This window comes from Pelodiscus sinensis, chromosome 16 (genome assembly GCF_049634645.1).
Source record: "Pelodiscus sinensis isolate JC-2024 chromosome 16, ASM4963464v1, whole genome shotgun sequence".
NCBI lineage: Eukaryota > Metazoa > Chordata > Testudines > Trionychidae > Pelodiscus > Pelodiscus sinensis.
The window spans coordinates 10,986,016-11,004,676 of record NC_134726.1 but is presented as its reverse complement, the minus strand read 5'-3'; the positions used below and the strand labels follow the sequence as shown (position 1 = coordinate 11,004,676).

At 43.2% G+C, this 18,661-nt stretch overlaps 1 protein-coding gene and 1 long non-coding RNA gene across 6 annotated transcripts in view; one reads left to right on the top strand and one right to left on the bottom strand.

Annotated features, from left to right (window-relative positions):
* USP7 (ubiquitin specific peptidase 7) overlaps positions 1-18,661 on the top strand; it is a 221,725-nt gene that overhangs the window by 181,580 nt on the left and 21,484 nt on the right. For all 4 annotated transcript variants that reach the window (XM_075899282.1, XM_006124597.3, XM_025185416.2 and 1 more), the window contains 7 exons: positions 1,111-1,212; positions 2,782-2,887; positions 3,322-3,414; positions 4,616-4,683; positions 9,256-9,356; positions 10,746-10,899; positions 11,486-11,553. In XM_075899282.1, the coding sequence (XP_075755397.1) occupies positions 1,111-1,212; positions 2,782-2,887; positions 3,322-3,414; positions 4,616-4,683; positions 9,256-9,356; positions 10,746-10,899; positions 11,486-11,553 (692 nt within the window). The remainder of the gene's footprint in view (positions 1-1,110; positions 1,213-2,781; positions 2,888-3,321; positions 3,415-4,615; positions 4,684-9,255; positions 9,357-10,745; positions 10,900-11,485; positions 11,554-18,661) is intronic.
* Positions 13,686-18,661, bottom strand: part of LOC142818580 (uncharacterized) — a 29,064-nt gene continuing 24,088 nt past the window's right edge. For both annotated transcript variants that reach the window (XR_012896114.1, XR_012896115.1), the window contains exon 3: positions 13,686-13,824. This is a non-coding gene — a long non-coding RNA (uncharacterized LOC142818580). The remainder of the gene's footprint in view (positions 13,825-18,661) is intronic.

Genomic DNA, 18,661 nt, shown 5'->3' with positions numbered 1-18,661 from the left:
AGTGCAGTCACAGTCAATTACCAAAATGTCCCTCAAATAAACATCTTCCCACATTCTTGACTCCCTCCTCCCACACAGTACTGAAAGAACTGACTAGGCTTCCCTTCAAACATATAGCACCCTGTTTGCTTACATACCTTGTTAGCAAGAAAGCCATTTTCATTGAGATTACTTCAGCCAAGGGAATAGATGAAATAGAGACTCTGATGTCCCATCCCCCTTCTACATGGTATTCTTTCAAAACAAACTTAAAAAACAATAAAAAGTCTGGTAGCATTTAAAAGACTAACAAAATATGTAGATGGTATCATGAGCTTTGGCGGGCACAGCCCACTTCTTCAGATGTGGGTGGTGCCCACGAAAGTTCATGATACCATCTATATTTTGTTAGTCTTTAAAGTGCTACCAGACTTTTTGTTGTGTTTTTTAAGTTTATCCTGTACAGACTAACTCAGCTATTCCTCTGAAGCTTTTCAAAGCAAAGTTACACTCAAGCTACATCCATAATTTATTTCTAAGAAAACATCTGTTTCGCATGAACTTACTGAGCCAACCTTCTGTCCCAGCCTTCACTGAGACAAAAGAGAGGCTATATTACACAATCTAGATGTCAGGAGAGTCCTGGCCTTCTACCTGAACAGGACAGAGGTCTCCTCCATGCTATCATTGGAGTTGAGTCAGTTGCAGAAGTCGCAGTCCTCCAGAAGGAATACTGCTTGGGAATCCCCTGCACTAGAGCACCTATATGGACACCACTTTAAGTAGTAGTAGTTACCATGTGCAGTAACAATGGTTCTTTGAGGTGTGTGTCCATAGATGTTCCACAACCCACCCTTTACTCTGGAATTTCTGTGAATGATTCTGTGGCAGAGAAGGAACTGAAAGGATGCTGGGGGGTAGAGTGGGCTTAACCTGTGTTTCTGATTAGCCTTGTGACAGGAAAGAGCACTTACTGAAGTTCTCTTAATCAGCAGTACAGAACAGCAAGCACACCTACAGTGGAGCACCCTTGGCGAGTGGGCACCATTACTGCTCAAAGTAACTTCTTTCTGTTATAGTTTGTATTTAAGTATTTTGATTCTCTTCGTATTTTTCTTTCTTTCAACTTAGGGATTTCCACAGGATCAGATACGGTTGTGGCCAATGCAAGCTAGAAGTAATGGAACTAAACGACCAGCAATGTTAGATAATGAAGCGGACGGCAATAAAACTGTAAATATTTATAAATGTGGAGAAGTTAATTCTGTCTGTCTCGTTTGCAGTTCCAACAGTAAAGATGTGGCCTGGGGACATCAGAATCTTTAGTATAGAAAACTGTCCTGTGTCCCTTGTAACAACATAGGATAAACTTATGAAATCTGGAATGAGTGCACAGTAGCTCTTGATTTAGAATAGATGTTAGTTTTGGTGGCTTGATTTTGAGATTTGGAAGATCTAAATCTGCACACAGTCATTATTAATCTGTCACATACTAATTTGTTTAAATTTTATTATTGCATTATAAAATGTAAGGACAAATATGTTGTTAGTCCCATGAATTCTTTAGAAACTTCATAAAATACTAGGCGGCTATGCTCCCTACGCTTAACAACCCCCCATCCCTGGGATAGGCAAGCCTGCCTCTCCCCCCAGCTTCCAGGAGGGGCCAGGTCTGCACCAGCCCCGGCCTCTCCCACACATGCTAGTTGCTGGGGAGGGGAGGGCAGGGGGCCATGCCAGCCCCAGTCTCTGGGCTCCCCCAGCCGCAGCCATCCCTGGGCCTTCGCACCCCCTCTCAACCTCCCTGTCCCTGCCTCTTCCGCTCTGTGTGCAGCCAGCCCCTGCCTCCTGATCCCTCTTCCAGGTAGCAGTCCTGGTCTCTCCGCCCCAGCCAGGGAGTGTTGGGAGTGGCAGCAGTGGCTCCTTGCTGCACTCAGGGCCCCAGTGCTCCAGGACCTAGCAGGAAACTTCTGCCTCCAGCTGCCTTGGGCCTGGCTGTGGGGAGGGGAGAAGTAGCACGCACACTTTCCCACAAGCTGGATCTCATACAGAGTCCTGGGGCTTTCTGTTGTTCCCACTGCCACGCAGGAAGCCACCACTGGCACACTAATGTCGCGGGGAGGGCAGGCTGCAGGTGGTGGGTCCCCACTGGGTCATGCAGTGTTGGGGCCCCAAGCTCAGGGAGGAGCTGTTGGTTCCAGCCCCTAGCCCTCCTGCAGGGGATACAGAGGCCAGTGGGGAGCCCAGGGGTAACCCAGAGTCATGGCCACCTCTTCCTCCTCTGGGGTCTGTCCTGAGGCTAGGAGGTGAGGCGATGTAGCTTGACGTGATGATATCGCTGTCGCCCAGCAGGAAAAGGTTTTTTTAATATATAGAGAGAGATAAAGTGTTGCATGTAAATATAAATAAAATTAGGGAACCTCAAAGTTCTACTAATCCCCATGTTAAATTTAGTTCTAATTTTTGTTCTTGCTGTTATAATGGACATGAATGGAAATAAAATATTTTTAAATGTACAAGATGAGAGCCCGCTCTAAAATTCCATACAGTTTAAAAGTTGTGTAACTTTTTAAAAAGCAACATCAACATATTATTTGGATTGCATATAATCTTTAACTCTTAACAACATAGCTAAAAATTAGGGACTTTCCCAAACAGTGTACTATGCCTTTTAAGTTCTTATTTTCTTTTAATTTAAATTATGCAGTTTGACTACTTCAAATTTCCTGCCTATATTAAACTTATCTAAAGTCATTTTTCTGCTCACACTGTGTTTTGAATATCTGCCTCCTAAACAAACAGATGATTGAGCTCAGTGACAATGAAAATCCATGGACAATATTCTTAGAAACGGTAGATCCAGAAATGGCAGCTACTGGGGCAACATTACCCAAGTTTGATAAAGATCGTAAGTAGATATACCAAAAATTAAGAAAATACAAAGTATTTTATTTTATATATGCCAGAAAATCACTCAGTACTCTTTCTTTGCCGCTCGGCCTCATATACAGGATATCTATATCACTATATATATATAAGTAGCTTTGATGCAGATTGATCACCTGATCTTTGTTGTTCTCTTCTAGGCTAGAGAGAGACTGGGATTTCAGATGTTCTAGAATGAATGAAACTCATTTAATCTGCTGTGTGGGAGTTATATGGGTTCAGTATTTTAAGGAAATTATCTTTTTTTCCAAGTTCCATATTTGCATATTAATTAAGGACATAGTCTTGTAATCACTGTGGCCTTTAGCATGAAAATGGAATTTACAGTTAAGTGGTCTTCCGATGTGCTCAAATTATGGCTTTACTTCAAATTAATTTTTGTTTCTTAACTTGTAGATGATGTAATGTTGTTTCTGAAGATGTATGATCCAAAGACTCGGAGTTTGAATTATTGTGGACATATCTATACACCTATATCCTGTAAAATACGTAAGTTTTTAAACTCTTTTTATCTATAATATTTTCAATAAATATGATCAATTATTTAAATACAGCATTTTGCATTTAATATGCTGTTGAAGCAGAATTTGGGAAATAAAAAATTAAGGCTCCTACAGCAGTATTAACATGTCAGTTATATATGCTTTTTTCCTATTCCTGTGTTTGAGATAAATGTGTAATTTGGATTATTATTAAAAGAATGGCATGAAATATACAAGGTTTCCAGCATGGCTGAAGGAACCTTAATATCTCTATTTCCTAACTTAAATTTAACTGGGAAGCCATTATGGTTCATTTACAGAATTTAATAGCCTTTTATTTAAAAAAATGAGAAAATTGCTTTTGTTCAATAATTGTAGACTATAAATGAATCTGGTTAGGCTTTGATGTTCACATGTCATTAAAATGAATGGGGTGGGGGAATTGTGAGTTACATCTTTGCTGCTAAGATTTAGCTGTAAACCGTTATCTGGGTTAATAGGGCAGCAGTCTATAGGTTTTACAGTGTGGTGATGATGATGGCAAATATTGCAAAATCAACCTAAAATCTCAGGGTCTGCTTTTCACACTTGTTTTCTTATTCCTGAATGTTGCAGTTTTATAATGTTCTCACTTGAAAAATTTGTCTCACTCAGACAAATTGATCTAACAGCAGCTTCAGCCTCTATGCCTGTCTGGGTAGACTACGTGGAAAGTTCTAGTTTGCCTTCCTCTTATGTGCCATTACAAAGATGGTGGAACTTCATTAGGCTCCACTGAAAAACCTTAGTGGATGTGCACTGAACATGTTCAGAATTGATTCTTTGGTTTCTTGTCATTAATAACTCCTCTGCCCATAAGCAAAGCAAGTGTTGCTCTACATTAACAGTAGCTTACATTCAAAATGTTATGCATAAATCTTTTTGGCTTTTCTCTCGCTCTGATTATTTTTTGTGATTGGTTAAAATTATGACGTTATTTTATACTAATAAAATTCAGATGGCTGTGCAAAATTTCCTCAAATTAAAAAAAAACAACTTTTGGGCTAAACCCAAGAATGGGGAGTTTCAATTTAAAGGAGAAATGTGCCATAAAGCTGGACACCTGAAAACTTGGGGGGTTATAATGGAACCTTTTTGCAACCTTAATCATAGCTTTCGCTACTAGCGAAAGCTATTACATACTTCACACTTCTTTTTTTTTCCAATAGGTGACTTGCTTCCAGTTATGTGTGAGAGAGCAGGATTCCCCCAAGAAACTAACCTTATCCTCTATGAGGTTTGGATTGATTATTATTCCTACAATAAATCTAGGTTTGTGTGTCATTAGCAAGTTTTCCTCTAAGGAAAAACTGCAATGTAATATAAAAGATTTTGACCACATATAAATACAAAGAACATGCCACGAAAATAACATTTAAGTGAAAAATAAAATGTTTTAAATATTATGTTTAGACAGGAAACGATCATGACACACAAAGCCAATTTAGGCTTTGGTCCTGTTATAAACTCTGAAAATCAGTCTGTTTCAAAAGTGGTCGTAAGGTTAATTTTATAACTCAAAAAAACTAGTGAGATCTATTCAGCAATATGAAGTTTGCCTCCTGTTGATTAGGTAAAATGTTGTCACCAAGAGATAGGCTTCACTAAGAAACGATAGGCCCATTCACTGAATGGAAATACTCAAGAGTTCACTGTTCCTGAATTACTGAAAATTAATTTATAAAATGCCTCTGATTATGTATTTTTCAATTTACTAAATACTTATATAACTCTTTGATATTCAAAAACCATTATTGCTTCTTTCATTCTGGAGTAGACTTCCGATAATCCGGCACCTTTTGGATTTAGGTGGTGCCGGATTATCAGATTTGCTGGAGAATTGAGAGGTCCGGTACAGCTGCATGGCTTAACAGCTGGCCAGGATACAATCTCCCTCCCTCTCCCCTCCCCTTTCCTCTTCCGGGCTCCTCTGTGCTGTAACCTGATCCTCTTCCCTCTCCCCTCCCCTTTCCCCTTTGCTGATGCAAAACGCTCTTCTCCATACTGCAGGAGTGTCCAAACTTTTTTCAAAGAGGGCCAGATTTGATGAAGTGAACATGCGTGAGGGCCAACCATTTTGCCTGACATTCTTTGAACCGTTAAAATTAAATGCAAATTAACTATTTTATGCAAAGTTTATTGCAAATGGCATACTTTTCATTTCGTCACATGGATGACAAATCTAAACAGGTGTTAAATCACTCTGCCTTTCATATCTGAAGGCCAGATGAAAAAAAAATCCAGGAAGCTGAAATATATGTCAGGAACATTGTAAAGTACATTACATATTATTGGTAATAAAGGTTGTCTGTCAACTTTTAAGTTCAAAAAATATGAACAGGAACATAACACCACGTATACATGTTGTGTCCAAATATATTTATAACTGATTTAGACCAACTGACATTAACTGAGATTTTACAATGTATTCATCTCAATACATATGGATTCATTGTGGGCCATAAAAGATAGATATTGCCAAATTACCTGTGGGGCCGTATTAAACCGGAACACGGGCCGCAATTGGCCCACGGGCCGGACTTTGGACATGCCTGCCATACTGTAACACGATCCCACCCCCACCCCACCCCCAGCCTTATGCTCTGTCTGGTTACAGTCAGCAGGTGCTGAGCGTCAGGCTTTTTAATCAGTTGGTCAGGAGCGCTTGGTATTTTGATGCCGGAGTATCAGGAGTGCCAAACAGTTAGATGCTGGACTATCAGAATTTTACTGTACATGGAAACTCAAAATTCTGAACACTTGATCTGTCAGAATAGGAGTGATTTTTTTTCATCAGTACAACTAATATTTTAGCCACAAATCTCTGTTAAACTCTCTCAGGATTGTTAGTTATGGTTTGGCTGCATACTACAGCCAATATTTTAAAGTAATACATTTTACAGCTTGTGCATCCTACAGTTAATAACCAGAGCTTCCATTGTTAAAGATATTGTGCACAGCATTGTTTGTTTAAACTGCTGTATCCTGAAAGATACAGCTCTGGAGTTTTTGAACATTTAGGCTCAAGATAATATTATTGGAATCCCCAACTTTAAAATCAATAATTGAAAACACTACTAGTAGTAATTTGTGACTAAAAAGTTCTGCCTTTTAAAACTTCTACTTGTACAGTCTGAGGTAAGCAAAAATTTTAAACTCCAAAATGTACATTTATCTGCATGGAAGTCCTGTGTGGGTCACTCTGTGCTCTTAGCCCTAAATCCATGCATGTTACAGGCAGTTCCCGGATTACGTACAAGATAGGGACTGTAGGTTTGTTCTTAAGTTGAATCTGTATGTAAGTCGGAACTGGCGTCCAGATTCAGCCGCTGCTGAAACTGACCGCCAGTTCTGACTTGCATACAGAATCAACTTAAGAACCCCAGGCGTCCCCAAGTCAGCTGCTGCTGAAACTGATCAGCAGCTGATTCCAGGAAGCCCGGGGCAGAGCAACTCTGCCTCAGGCTTCCTGTAGTCAGCGCTGGTCAGTTTCAGCAGAAGCTGACTTGGGGGCGCCTGGGGCAGAGCAGCTGGGGTGCAGCTGGGGTGCTGCTGGGTTGCTGGGGTGCCGCTCCTCGGTGCTACTGGACCAACCCAGCAGCACCCCATCTGCTCTGCCCCAGGCGTCCTGATTCAGCCGCTGCTGAAACTGACCGCCAGTTCTGACTTACATACAGAATCAACTTAAGAACCCCAGGCGTCCCCAAGTCAGCTGCTGCTGAAACTGATCAGCAGCTGATTCCAGGAAGCCTGGGGCAGAGCAACTCTGCCTCAGGCTTCCTGTAGTCAGCGCTGGTCAGTTTCAGCAGAAGCTGACTTGGGGGCGCCTGGGGCAGAGCAGCTGGGGTGCTGCTGGGTTGCTGGGGTGCCGCTCCTCGGTGCTACTGGACCAACCCAGCAGCACCCCATCTGCTCTGCCCCAGGCGTCCTGATTCAGCCGCTGCTGAAACTGACCAGCAGCGGCTGAATCAGGACCTGGGGCAGAGCAGCTGGGGTGCTGCTGGGTTGGTCCAGTAGTGCCCAGAGCGGCGCTGCAGGACCAATTGGCAGCACCCCAGCTGCTCTGCCCCAGGGTCCAAAACAAAAGCCTGGTCTGTTGGGGGGGGGGGGGGGGCACACTAGCTGCGCGAGCAGACCAGGGACACGGGGAGCAGAGCCGCAGAGGCAGCGGGGTGCCGCGCCTCTGAGGCTTTGCTCTGGCAAAGCCTCAGAAGCGCGGAAACCCGCCCGGTGCCCCTGGTCTGCTGGAGACGGTCTCCAGCAGACCAGGGGCACCGGAGCAGCTTACGAACGGGGCTTTCTCGCCCGGAGCTCGCAGCTAGCAATCCTCCACCTCGACCTCCGGGGCGAGAAAGCCCCGTTCGTAAGTGCGGATCCGACATAAGTCGGATCCGCGTAAGTCGGGGACTGCCTGTATCTGAGTCATCATGATAGCATGCTTCCAGAATGCAGCATTCTCTCTCCACAGCTGAAGTTAGGTCACTACAGATTCATGTGCAGATTGTCAGGCTCTGGAAGCTGCTGCTTGGAGGGCTAGCCTACATGCTTTCCAGAGCCTGACCCTCTGCACATGCTGTGGAGAGAGAATGCTGCCTTCTCATCTGTTTCCATCCCACTATATATGGCATCAGGCAATGTGTGAGATCTCCCATCCCTTTCCACCAAAAGTATAGGAGCAATACACGTTTATAATAACTTTAAATTGCCCTACTGTGATTTGAATCTGCAGTGGATTGTGGCTGGTTATTAAGAAAGTGTGATGGCAGCTGGCTCTGGGAGCAGTAGGCCAGCCCTCCTAGCAGCAGGAGCTCTGCTGTCATGGAATTAGGGGTAGAAAGGGTTAACCCTACCCAGTAAACATTTTCCTTACTGACATGCTTACCAGGGTAACTGGTTAACCAACACCCAGCCCAGCTGCAGCCCTCTGCCTGCTGCACGGTGTGGTGTGCTCAGCGTGGGCTGGCCAGGGCAGCCCACAGTGCAACATAGCAGGCCAGTTAACTGGCTAAACATACAGTACAGGGTTTTACTTCACTGGTTGGAATGGGAGCGCCAATACTACTTTGCTAGCAGCCATATTTCTGTCACTTGGGAGTTCTTGGGGTTCCGTACAGAGTTCCATACGGACAGGCAAAATTGCTCTTAGGGAACTTCTGTGTATAGAGTCAAACTTCCAGATTTACATTAAACTTACAAAAGCTCCTTCTTTCCGATAGTATGGATGAAGATCACAAAAGACTCTGCCATCCGTTTCTTTAAACAGAGATATTTATATTCCAGTAAACAACTCATAATATATGGGTGTTATAGTTGTTTAAATACATGTATGTATTTATTACTCCAAGTGCTTTCCACTCCTTTTGAAAAGGAGAGGGCAGCCTCTTACAGTAAATCACTTGCACCTTGCCAAAAACAAACTTGCATTCATCGGATTTCTCTAATATTCTAAAAGTTGCATGATATGAAAGATAAGTGGTCGAGCATTCAAGAATTTTGGATTGTGGCTGGGTATTAAGAAAGTGTGATGGACTATATAAAACATTTTAAAATTGATGACATTTAACTAAAAGAGAATATACTGCAAATTTAATGGGTAAAGTAGAAATAGACAATTCTATCGTGAGCAGTGAAGTTTGTAAATGAAATATAATCTGAATTAAAAATCATCAAAATTCACCCCCCCATTCATTTAAATTTAGATTGAAAAGGAAAATGGGTTATCTTCCATTATGATATTCTTGCAACTGTGAGTGCTTTCTATTTTGCCATTCATTTCTTCTGATTGTTTTCCCTCTTGTTTTTACTGCAGGAAGTTAAACCGAATTTAACAGAGAGAATTCAAGACTATGATGTATCGCTTGATAAGGCTCTTGATGAACTCATGGATGGTGACATCATAGTGTTTCAGAAGTATGTATTTTGAAGCAATGATTATAATGGTTACTGTTTCAATTAAATTTATGATAGAAAAGATTTTCTGTTTAGCAGTTTTAACAGTGATTTTCAAATGTTAAGAAGTATAGTTGCTTAATGGCAGACATAGTCAGCAGTGTGCTAACTTATTGGCTTGGCGGGAGTGGGGAATTAAACTATTCAGAATATTAAACTCATGCATAAATTTTTTAAAAAAGACTTTTTATCCTGAATTAGAAGATCAATAAATACTGAAATAGATCTTCACACAGTGATAAAATTAAGATCTGTGTTTAGCCAAAAGTCTGAAAGCTGCAGTTTCACTCTTGGAGCAAGCGTAACTGAAATACTATATTGCAGAGGCAAGCTGTAGTTCCATTCTAAGTCACTGTGTAAGAACTTCTCTACAAAGCTCTTGACTTTGGGAGTTCCTTTTGGCGTAGAATTAAGCTGCCTTCCCTTTTCCTCATGCTCCCTCACTAGTCACACATTGGCCTACAATAATGGCATACGTCTGACTTAATTGAGCACATGTTCAAGTAAGAAGGGTGTTGTTGCTTATTGGAGGTTTTCCAAGGCAAAGGGAAAACTCTTGCGGCTTCTCTCCAGGAAAGGGACCATGCTTAAGGTTGTCAGCTCTATAAATCAGCATTTCTGTGCTCTTACACCTGATGGTCACACCCAACTGTGTTGCTCTGTTTCTCTCCATGGGCTGACAGTGGGTGGAAGCCAGCTAGTCTATCTTCAGCACTCTTACCCCAGATTATGTGAGATGAATGTATTTCTCATGTCATGCCTTGGAAGTCGCATTCCCTGTTGACCCAGTTGGTGTTATGCACCTTTGGCTGGCTGCTGACTTCTGGGTAAGTGCACAGCTTGTACCCTGGTACTATTGCTCTGCCAAGAAGATAGGGGTACCAGTCAGTAGTGACCCATGCTACTTTGTACACACATTTAACATCTGTGGTTCAAGGGATGCTATTGTAGATCCAGCCATTGTGCAAAGTGACTAATAAAAACCATCCATAAGACTATAAGATGTTTTCAGCAATGTAGTAAAGGTATGCCAGGGGAGGGAAGGGAAAAATGAGTGTTATTGGAACATGTCTTTGAAACAAATGGAGTCAGAATGCCACCAAATAAGCATGTGTGGTGTCCAAATGTATTAGAATTCCGGGCACAGCACATGTATATTCAAAAGGTATGAATCACAGCTGACAGTTTCAGTCCTGTTATGTACAAAATGTGGATCTTTAAAGGTTCCTAAATTAATTTCTGTATTTCTCAGTAATATTTTTGATTTACTGAGAACATTTACCGTAGAACATGTTTAGCACCTCTAGCTACTTGTATAATGTAGATGGTACTATTTTTCTGCTTTTGTAGGGATGACCCAGAAAATGATAATAGTGAATTGCCAACAGCAAAAGAATACTTCAGAGACCTTTACCACCGTGTTGATGTAATCTTTTGTGATAAAACTATTCCCAATGATCCTGGATTTGTTGTTACTTTATCCAATAGAATGAATTACTTTCAGGTATGTATTCCACTTTATTTTGTTTCCTCTCCTTTTGTTTTCCCATTCACAGCTGTGAGGGGGGTGTTACATAATAAAATCAGGTTCAGGTTAATTAGTAGGCCAAAATGTCACTGCGTTGATAAAGAAGTTCTTTTGGGGCCTGACTCTGCTTTCAATTCTGTTTTCTCACCTAGAACTTCATGTGTTCTATTAGAAAGAAATAATTCCAATTTTGTTCTACTAGAAATAAATAATCTCCTTTTCATATGTTCTTATATTTGGTTAGATTCTGCCTATGTTAACATGACTTCAGCTTTTTTTCCAGCTATATGAAAGTAAGAACTTTGTTTTTTTCAATACTATTCTGCTTTGAAAAGTGACTCTAAAAATGATATTGTAAGATTCCTTATATTTTGAGAATTACTTCCAAATAAAATATGTTTGTGTACAAATAAAAAAGTGTTTTATTTTTAGACTGTTTTCTACATCAATCTTGAGGCCTGAAAATGTGCTGATTTTGCTCATATTTGTTTCATCACTGGTTATAAAGACAAATTATGCCCTTGTGCATACTTTTAACTTTTCAGAAACTTTTTTCCCACAGGTTGCAAAGACTGTTGCACAAAGACTTAATACAGACCCAATGCTACTACAGTTTTTCAAATCCCAAGGGTAAGATGAATTCATGTAAATATAATTTTTGAGCTTATCTTTGTTATTTGCAAAATATTCTTTGTTATTTTAAAACAACTCAAATTTCTTAATTTTAAATATCTTATCATTTTATCATTTAATACAGAAGTGGGGAACCTTTTTTGTGTTGGGGGTTTCTGACCCATGGAAAAGTCATTCGAGGACCACACACTATTGAGAAGCCAAAAAACAAACAAACAAAACCCTTGCTGCCCCCGATTGAGAGAGAGACACTTCTCATACACCAGACCCCAGAGAGGCCCAGATTAGTAGATTTTGTGTGCTCCAGCCAGGGGAATGGCAGAGGATGAATGCCAGCACAGGCTCCCCAATGCATCGGGGCCTGAGGTTCCCAACCCCTAATTTAATAGCTTTTTCCACATTGCCACAAATTAATTCTTTGCCTAGTTAACATTTTGTTTCAGCTATCATCACCAAATAGTTATTTTCAAGAAGTTTGTAAATTGTGACCTTAATTGCATATTCTGAGCATCATAGAGACTACCAAGAAATCTAAATGGTGGTATGAGTTGCCGTGGGCACAACCCACTTCTTCAGATGAATGGAATTAAAGGGTCCAGTTTCCAAACAAATAGCAGAGAAAGAGAGGGGATAGAGAGGGAAGAGAAGGAGAAAAGGGGGGGAAATTGTGAATTAGCGTGTCCATGCTAAATGAAGCCGACTGAGTTAGTCCTAAATGCTCTTAAGTACCTGGTGTTTGGTTTTTTATGTCATTAGGATGTGGAATGTAGTGGGTAATCCAGTTAAGATCTTTGTTTAAACCTCTGTTGTAGGTATCAGACTTGTGAATCGAATTAATCTCTGCAGCTTTCCTTTCAAACTGGTTTTTAATTGGTTTGTAATAATATCAAAACTTAGAGATCCATTAATGAGTGCCCGGGCAAGTTTAAAATGTTCCTCGACAGGTTTCTGTGTGTTACCTTTTTCGAATATCTGATTTGTGTTCATTAGAGTTGGCACTGGAGTTATTGAAGGGGTGGGTTCCTGGGTGAGTTTGTTTTAAGTGTGCTGCATGGTTCCTGGAAAAATTAGTTTGAAGTTAGGGAGTTATCTGTAGGTGAGGATTGGCCTGTCCCCCAAGGCCTGTGAGCGTGAGAGATCATTTTCCAGGATAGGTTGTAGATTGTTGATGATGCATTGGAGGGGTTTAAGTTGGGGGCTGTAACGGTGTCCTGTTGTTTTTCTTTGTTGGGCCTATCTTGAAGAAGCTGATGCCTGGGACTCTGTCAATCTGTGTGTTCACTTCTCCACATGGTTATTTTAGCTTTAAAAATGCCTGATATAAACCCTGAAGATGTTTGTATCTGTGTGTGGGACTGGAGCAAATCTGGTTGTATTTAGGGCCTGGCTATAAACAGTTGATTAGGAGATGTGTCTAGAATGGAAGCTAGAGGCATGTAGGTAAGTGTAATAGTCAATAGGTTTCTGGTATAAGGTGGTGGAAATGTGTCTGTCATGTAGTGTCAAGGAAGTAGATCTCTTGTGTGGACTGGTCCAGGCGAAGGTTGATGGGGTGGAAGTTGTTGAAATCCCTGTGGGATTCTTCAAGGGTCTCCTTCCCATGGATCCATATGATAAAAATGTCATCAAAGTAGCGTAAGTAGAGCAGCCAGAGTTCTAAGGGGTGGGAGCAGAGGAAATGTTGTTCAAGGTCAGCCATAAAGATGTTGGCATATTGTGGGGCCATGTGGGTGCCCATAGCTGTGCCAGTGACATGAAGATATAAATTGTCTCCAAATTGGAAAATAGTTGTGGGTGAGGACAAAGTCACGGAGCTCTGTAACCAGCTATGTAGGAGCATCATCAGGGATAGTGTTCCTGACTGCCAGTAATCCATCATCGTGTGGATTGTTTTGGTTTATTTTAACGTTTCCACATAGCGCTTTTGAATACTGAATTGACAAAGATAGTCTATGTACAAAATCAATTACAAGTATTTTTCCTTGATTACATCTAGAGCTGTTACATATAAGGGATTCTTGGGCTCGATTCAAATTGTTCTTTGGTAGTATCCCCGTGGGTGCTCCGCTGTAAGTTAACAGTAGGTGACAGGCTCATCCTGGCGCAGCAGGTTGGAGATTGTTTAGCCGTGATTTAGCCAGACTGAGCATGCGCAAAGGCGTCGCATGCCTTTCATGCTGCTTCTGAGTGTGCGAGCAGTTCGGCTCCTGCCAGTTCCTCCTAACTGTTCACCATTGCAGGCGGAGTGAACTCCCTCTCTCTCTCAACCTGACAGGAAAATATTTCAAAAGTCTGTAAATAGTTACTTAAAGTTAATCTTTAGTCATAGTAAATCATTTTACACATATATATTCTTATAGTTTAAAAAAATAGTTTTTCTTTTCTTAGTGTTAGGCTTAGCAGTTAGTTTAGAGTTAACCAAAATGCTGGGGTCTCCCGGATTCAAGAAATGCTCCACATGTCACGAGGCGATGCCAGCCTTGGACAGCCATGACAGCTGTATTAGATGCTTGGGTGAGGGCCGCATCCCTCAAAAGTGCCAGCACTGCTCAAAACTTACCACGCGCGCGAGACAAGATCATGAAATGCACCTGAAAATGCTGCTATTTAACAAGGGTCTTCAGCCCCCTTAGGCCACAACATTCAAGGCCACACACAAATCTAGGAGTATAATCACACCTTCTCCTAATGCGGAACCAGCTGCCTTCTCCCCACAACCTTCATCACCAGCATCAGTATTTTCAATTTGGTCTCACCACGGGAATCCCCCCAGCTCCTACCACAGGCAGTCTTCACAATATTCACCCTTGCCTCAGCGCTGTCACAGGTCATCTCATTCTACTGCATACTCCAGGCGGAGGTCTCGCTCCCCTAGATCACCTACAAGATCCTCCTGTGCATCGGACAAGAGGTATTCTCCGTCTTACCCCTCTTCGTGTCATCACCATGATATATATTACCGTCACCAGGGCTACTGTTCACGTCACCACTCTTACACTCACTCCTGGTTGATAGTAGCTCACATAGTAGCACCTGGCTACCATTGCCACCTCATCCATCTACCAGACCACCAACTCCCTCAGGAGACGTACCTATGCCAGTAGACCATCCCGACGAGCATCGAGAGTCTCTTCCACAACATTCGCAATCTCAGCCTGAATCCCCAACTGACGAGTCTTCCTCGTCCCCAGATGACGCAGTCTTCTCTGGAGACACTTCTCTGGTGGACGATATCAAACAGTTCCATGACCTCTTCAGGAAGGTGGCAGAGTCTCAAGAGGTACAACTGAGTGAAGTAAAACAAAAGCAGCATCTCCTACTTAAAAATCTGCAACCATCACAAAAAACTAAACTGGCCCTTCCCTTGGACGAGGCAATCCTCGAGATCGCAGATGACATTTGGCAGTCACCAGCTTCCTCCCAGGCCATTCACAAAAGGGCCAATAAGAAATATTTTGTAACCCCTAAAGGGATCGAAATTTTATTCACCCACCCGCAGCCAAACTCGTTGGTTGTCGACACTGCCCAACAACGAGCAGAGACTCCACAATACAGGAACGCCCCCTCCAATAAAGATGAAAAGCGTTTAGACCTTTTCAAGAGGAAGGTATACTCATCCTCCACACTAACGCTGAGAATGGCAAACTATTCTGCCGTCTCGTCTAATCACAGCTTTGACAATTATTGAAAGTTAGTGACACTCCTGGAGCATCTCCTGGAGGATAAATGCCAACTACTAAAATCAGTGGTACAGGAGAGCTATGTGGCCTCAAGAACGGCCTTACAAATTTCATTAGACATAGCGGACGCAGCAGCTCGCACCACTGCAACATCTGTGGTGATGCGACGCTTCTCCTGTCTCCAGATGGTGGCCATGCCTAAAGAACTTCTGGTAAAAGTGGAGGATCTGCCATTTGATAGGCAAAGTCTCTTCGCAATACAAATCAGGTCCTCCACTCAGGAAAGGACTCTAGGATGACACTTAAAACACTGGGGATGTATACACCACCATATCGCCGAAGGCACTATACCCCTTATTACAGACAGCGAGAATTTTCGTTCACCAACCCCAGATTCCAGCAATATGAACCCCAGCAACGAGGCAAGCCGCACCTGCAGAGACTTCACCCACAATCTAATAGAATGCCTGCTCAACATAACAAGCAGCCAGTTTGACAGGCTAGTCAAGGGACTGAAGACCATCTCACTAACACCTCATGCAGAAGCCAGGAAGCTATTTCACCATTGTTTATGCCCATTCCAGCACAGGTGGTTCTTCATCACTACCAACTGTTGGGTCCGGGAGCTAATAACATCTGGCTACACTATCCCCCTTCTTTTTCTTCCCCTCCCCTCCCGCACTACTCTCCTGCCCCCATCCCTCTTCAGGTACCCATCTCACAACGCGCTCCTGATATAGGAGGTTTCGCGTCTCGTTGACATGGGGCAGTGGAGAGGGTGCCCGAACAATTCCAGAGCAAAGGATTTCATTCCCATTATTTCCTGACCAAGAAGAAATCAGGTGGATGAAGACCTATACTGGACCTTCGGCGCTCAATCAGCATCTCAAAAGGTACAGATTCAAGACGGTGACACTAGCTTACCATCATTCAGGCCCTGAAAACAGGAGATTGGTTTATGTCCCTCAACTTACAGGATGCATACTTTCACATCACAATGTACACTGCACACAGATGTTTCCTCAGATTCGTCATAGGCAACCAGCATATTCAATACAGAGTCCTGCCCTTCAGCCTATCGTCCACACCAAGAGTCTTTTCCAAAAGAATGGCAGTGGTCTCAGCCTATCTTCATCTCCAAGGCATTATGTTATTTTCATATCTGGACGATTGTCTAGTCAAAGCACCCACTTTTCAACAGTTGTTACACCCACATGAAAAGAAACCTATTCACTACCCTAGGACTTCTAATCAACGTCCAGAAGTCCTCATTCACACCCCGATAGTCCATCAAGTTCATTGGGGCTCAGTTAGACCCTACAACAGCCAGTGCCTATCTTCCCATAGATCATAGAATCATAGAACCATAGAGATGGAAGAGATCTTAGAAGGCCATCAAGTCCAGCCCCCTGCCCAAGGCCGGATCAATCCCAATTAAATCAACCCAGCCAGGGCTTTGTCAAGCTGAGATTTAAACACCTCTAGGGATGGAGACTCCACGACTTCCATAGGTAACCCATTCCAGTGCTTCACCACCTTCCTAGTGAAAGAGTTTTTCCTAATATCCAACCTGGACCTCTCCCACCGCAACTTGAGACCATTGCTCCTTGTTCTGCCATCTGTCACTATTGAGAACAGCCTTTCTCCATCCTCTTTGGAACCTCCCTTCAGGAAGTTGAAGGCTGTTATCAAATCCCCTCTCCACCCCCCACTCTTGGCTTCTGCAGACTAAACAGAGCCAACTCCCTCAGCCTCTCATCATAGGTCATGTGCTCCAGCCCCCTAATCATTTTGGTTGCTCTCCACTGGACTATCTCCAATGCATCCACATCCTCTTTGCATTTCTTCCTGGCATCCAACTTTCCCACTCCCCTCAGGGTTTTGGTCACCATCCCCCAACAAACCTAGTTTAAAGCCCTCCTCACTACGTTCGCAAGCCTGCCCATGAAGATGCTCCTTCCTTTCTTGGTTAGGTAGATCCCATCTCTTCCTAACAATTCTTGTGCCTGGAACAGAATAGAATCATAGAACAGAACAGAACCAAAGCCCTCTCTACGACACCACCTGCACAACCACACATTTACTTCCTCAATTCGATGATCCCTGCCCAATCCTTTCCCTTCAACAGAGAAGATGGATGAGAACACCACTTGTGCTCCGAATTCTTGGATCTTTCTTCCCAGCGCTGCATAATCCGCAGTAACCCGCTCAGGGTCATTCTTGGCCGTATCATTAGTTCCCACGTGGAGAAGCAGGAAAGGGTAGCAATCTGAAGGTTTGATCAGTTTGGTAAGCCTCTCAGTCACATCCTGAATTCGAGCTCCCAGTAAGCAGCACACATCTTGAGATTCCAGGTCCGGAGAGCAGATGGATGGCCCAGTCCCTCTTAGGAGGGAGTCCCCGACCACCACCACCTGTCGTCTTCTTTTGGAGGCGGGTGGTTGTGGAACACCCATCCCTAGGACTACGCATCCCATGCCTTTCAGTATACGGTGTTCCCTTGTGGTTTCTTCTTTGTGAGGTCTCTCCCAAAGCATTCACCACTGCAGAGCCTGTGGAGAGAGCTTGAAAGCGATTACTTACCTCTATAGCATTGGGGGATTCCCATGCTGGCCTTTTTCCCCTTCTAGAAGTTACATGCTGCCAGTTCTCTTCCTGGTCCCGTACTGCCCCCCTCTGGCTCTTCCGCCTGCCGTGCTCGGAGGATAAATCGCTGCCTTCTGTCGAGGAAGTCTTCAACCCATTCCAGTGCTTAACCATTCTCCTAGTGAAATAGTTTTTCCTAATATCCATCCTGGATCTCTCCCACCGCAGCTTGAGACTGTTGTTCCTTTTTCTGCCATCCATCACTACTGTGAACAGCTTTTCTCCATCTTCTTTAGAACCTCTCTTCAGGAAGTTGAAGGCTGCTATCCAGTCCCCCCTCGCTCTTCGCTTCTGCAGACTAAATAGACCCAACTCCCTCAGCCTCTCCTCATAGAGGCTGCTCCAGCCCCCGAATCATTTTGGTTGCTCTCCACTGGACCCTCTCCAATGCATCCACAACCTTCCTGTAATTGGGGGCCCAGAACTGGACACAGTACTCCAGATGTGGCCTCACCAGAGCCGAGTAAAGAGGAATAATCATATCTTGGCATCGACTGGCAATGCTCCTCTTAATGCAACCTAATATGCCACTAGCCTTCTTGGCTACAAGGGCACACTGTTGAGTCATGTCCACCTTCTCATCCACTATAATCCCCAGGTCCTTTTCTACAGAACTGCTACTTAGCCAGTCGGTCCCCAGCCTGTAACAATGCTTGAGATTCTTCCGTCCCAAGTGCATGACTCTACACTTGTCCTTGTTGAACCTCATCAGATTTTTTGTGGCCCAATCCTCCAATGTGTCTAAGTCACTCTGGACTCTATTCCTGCCCTCCAGCGTA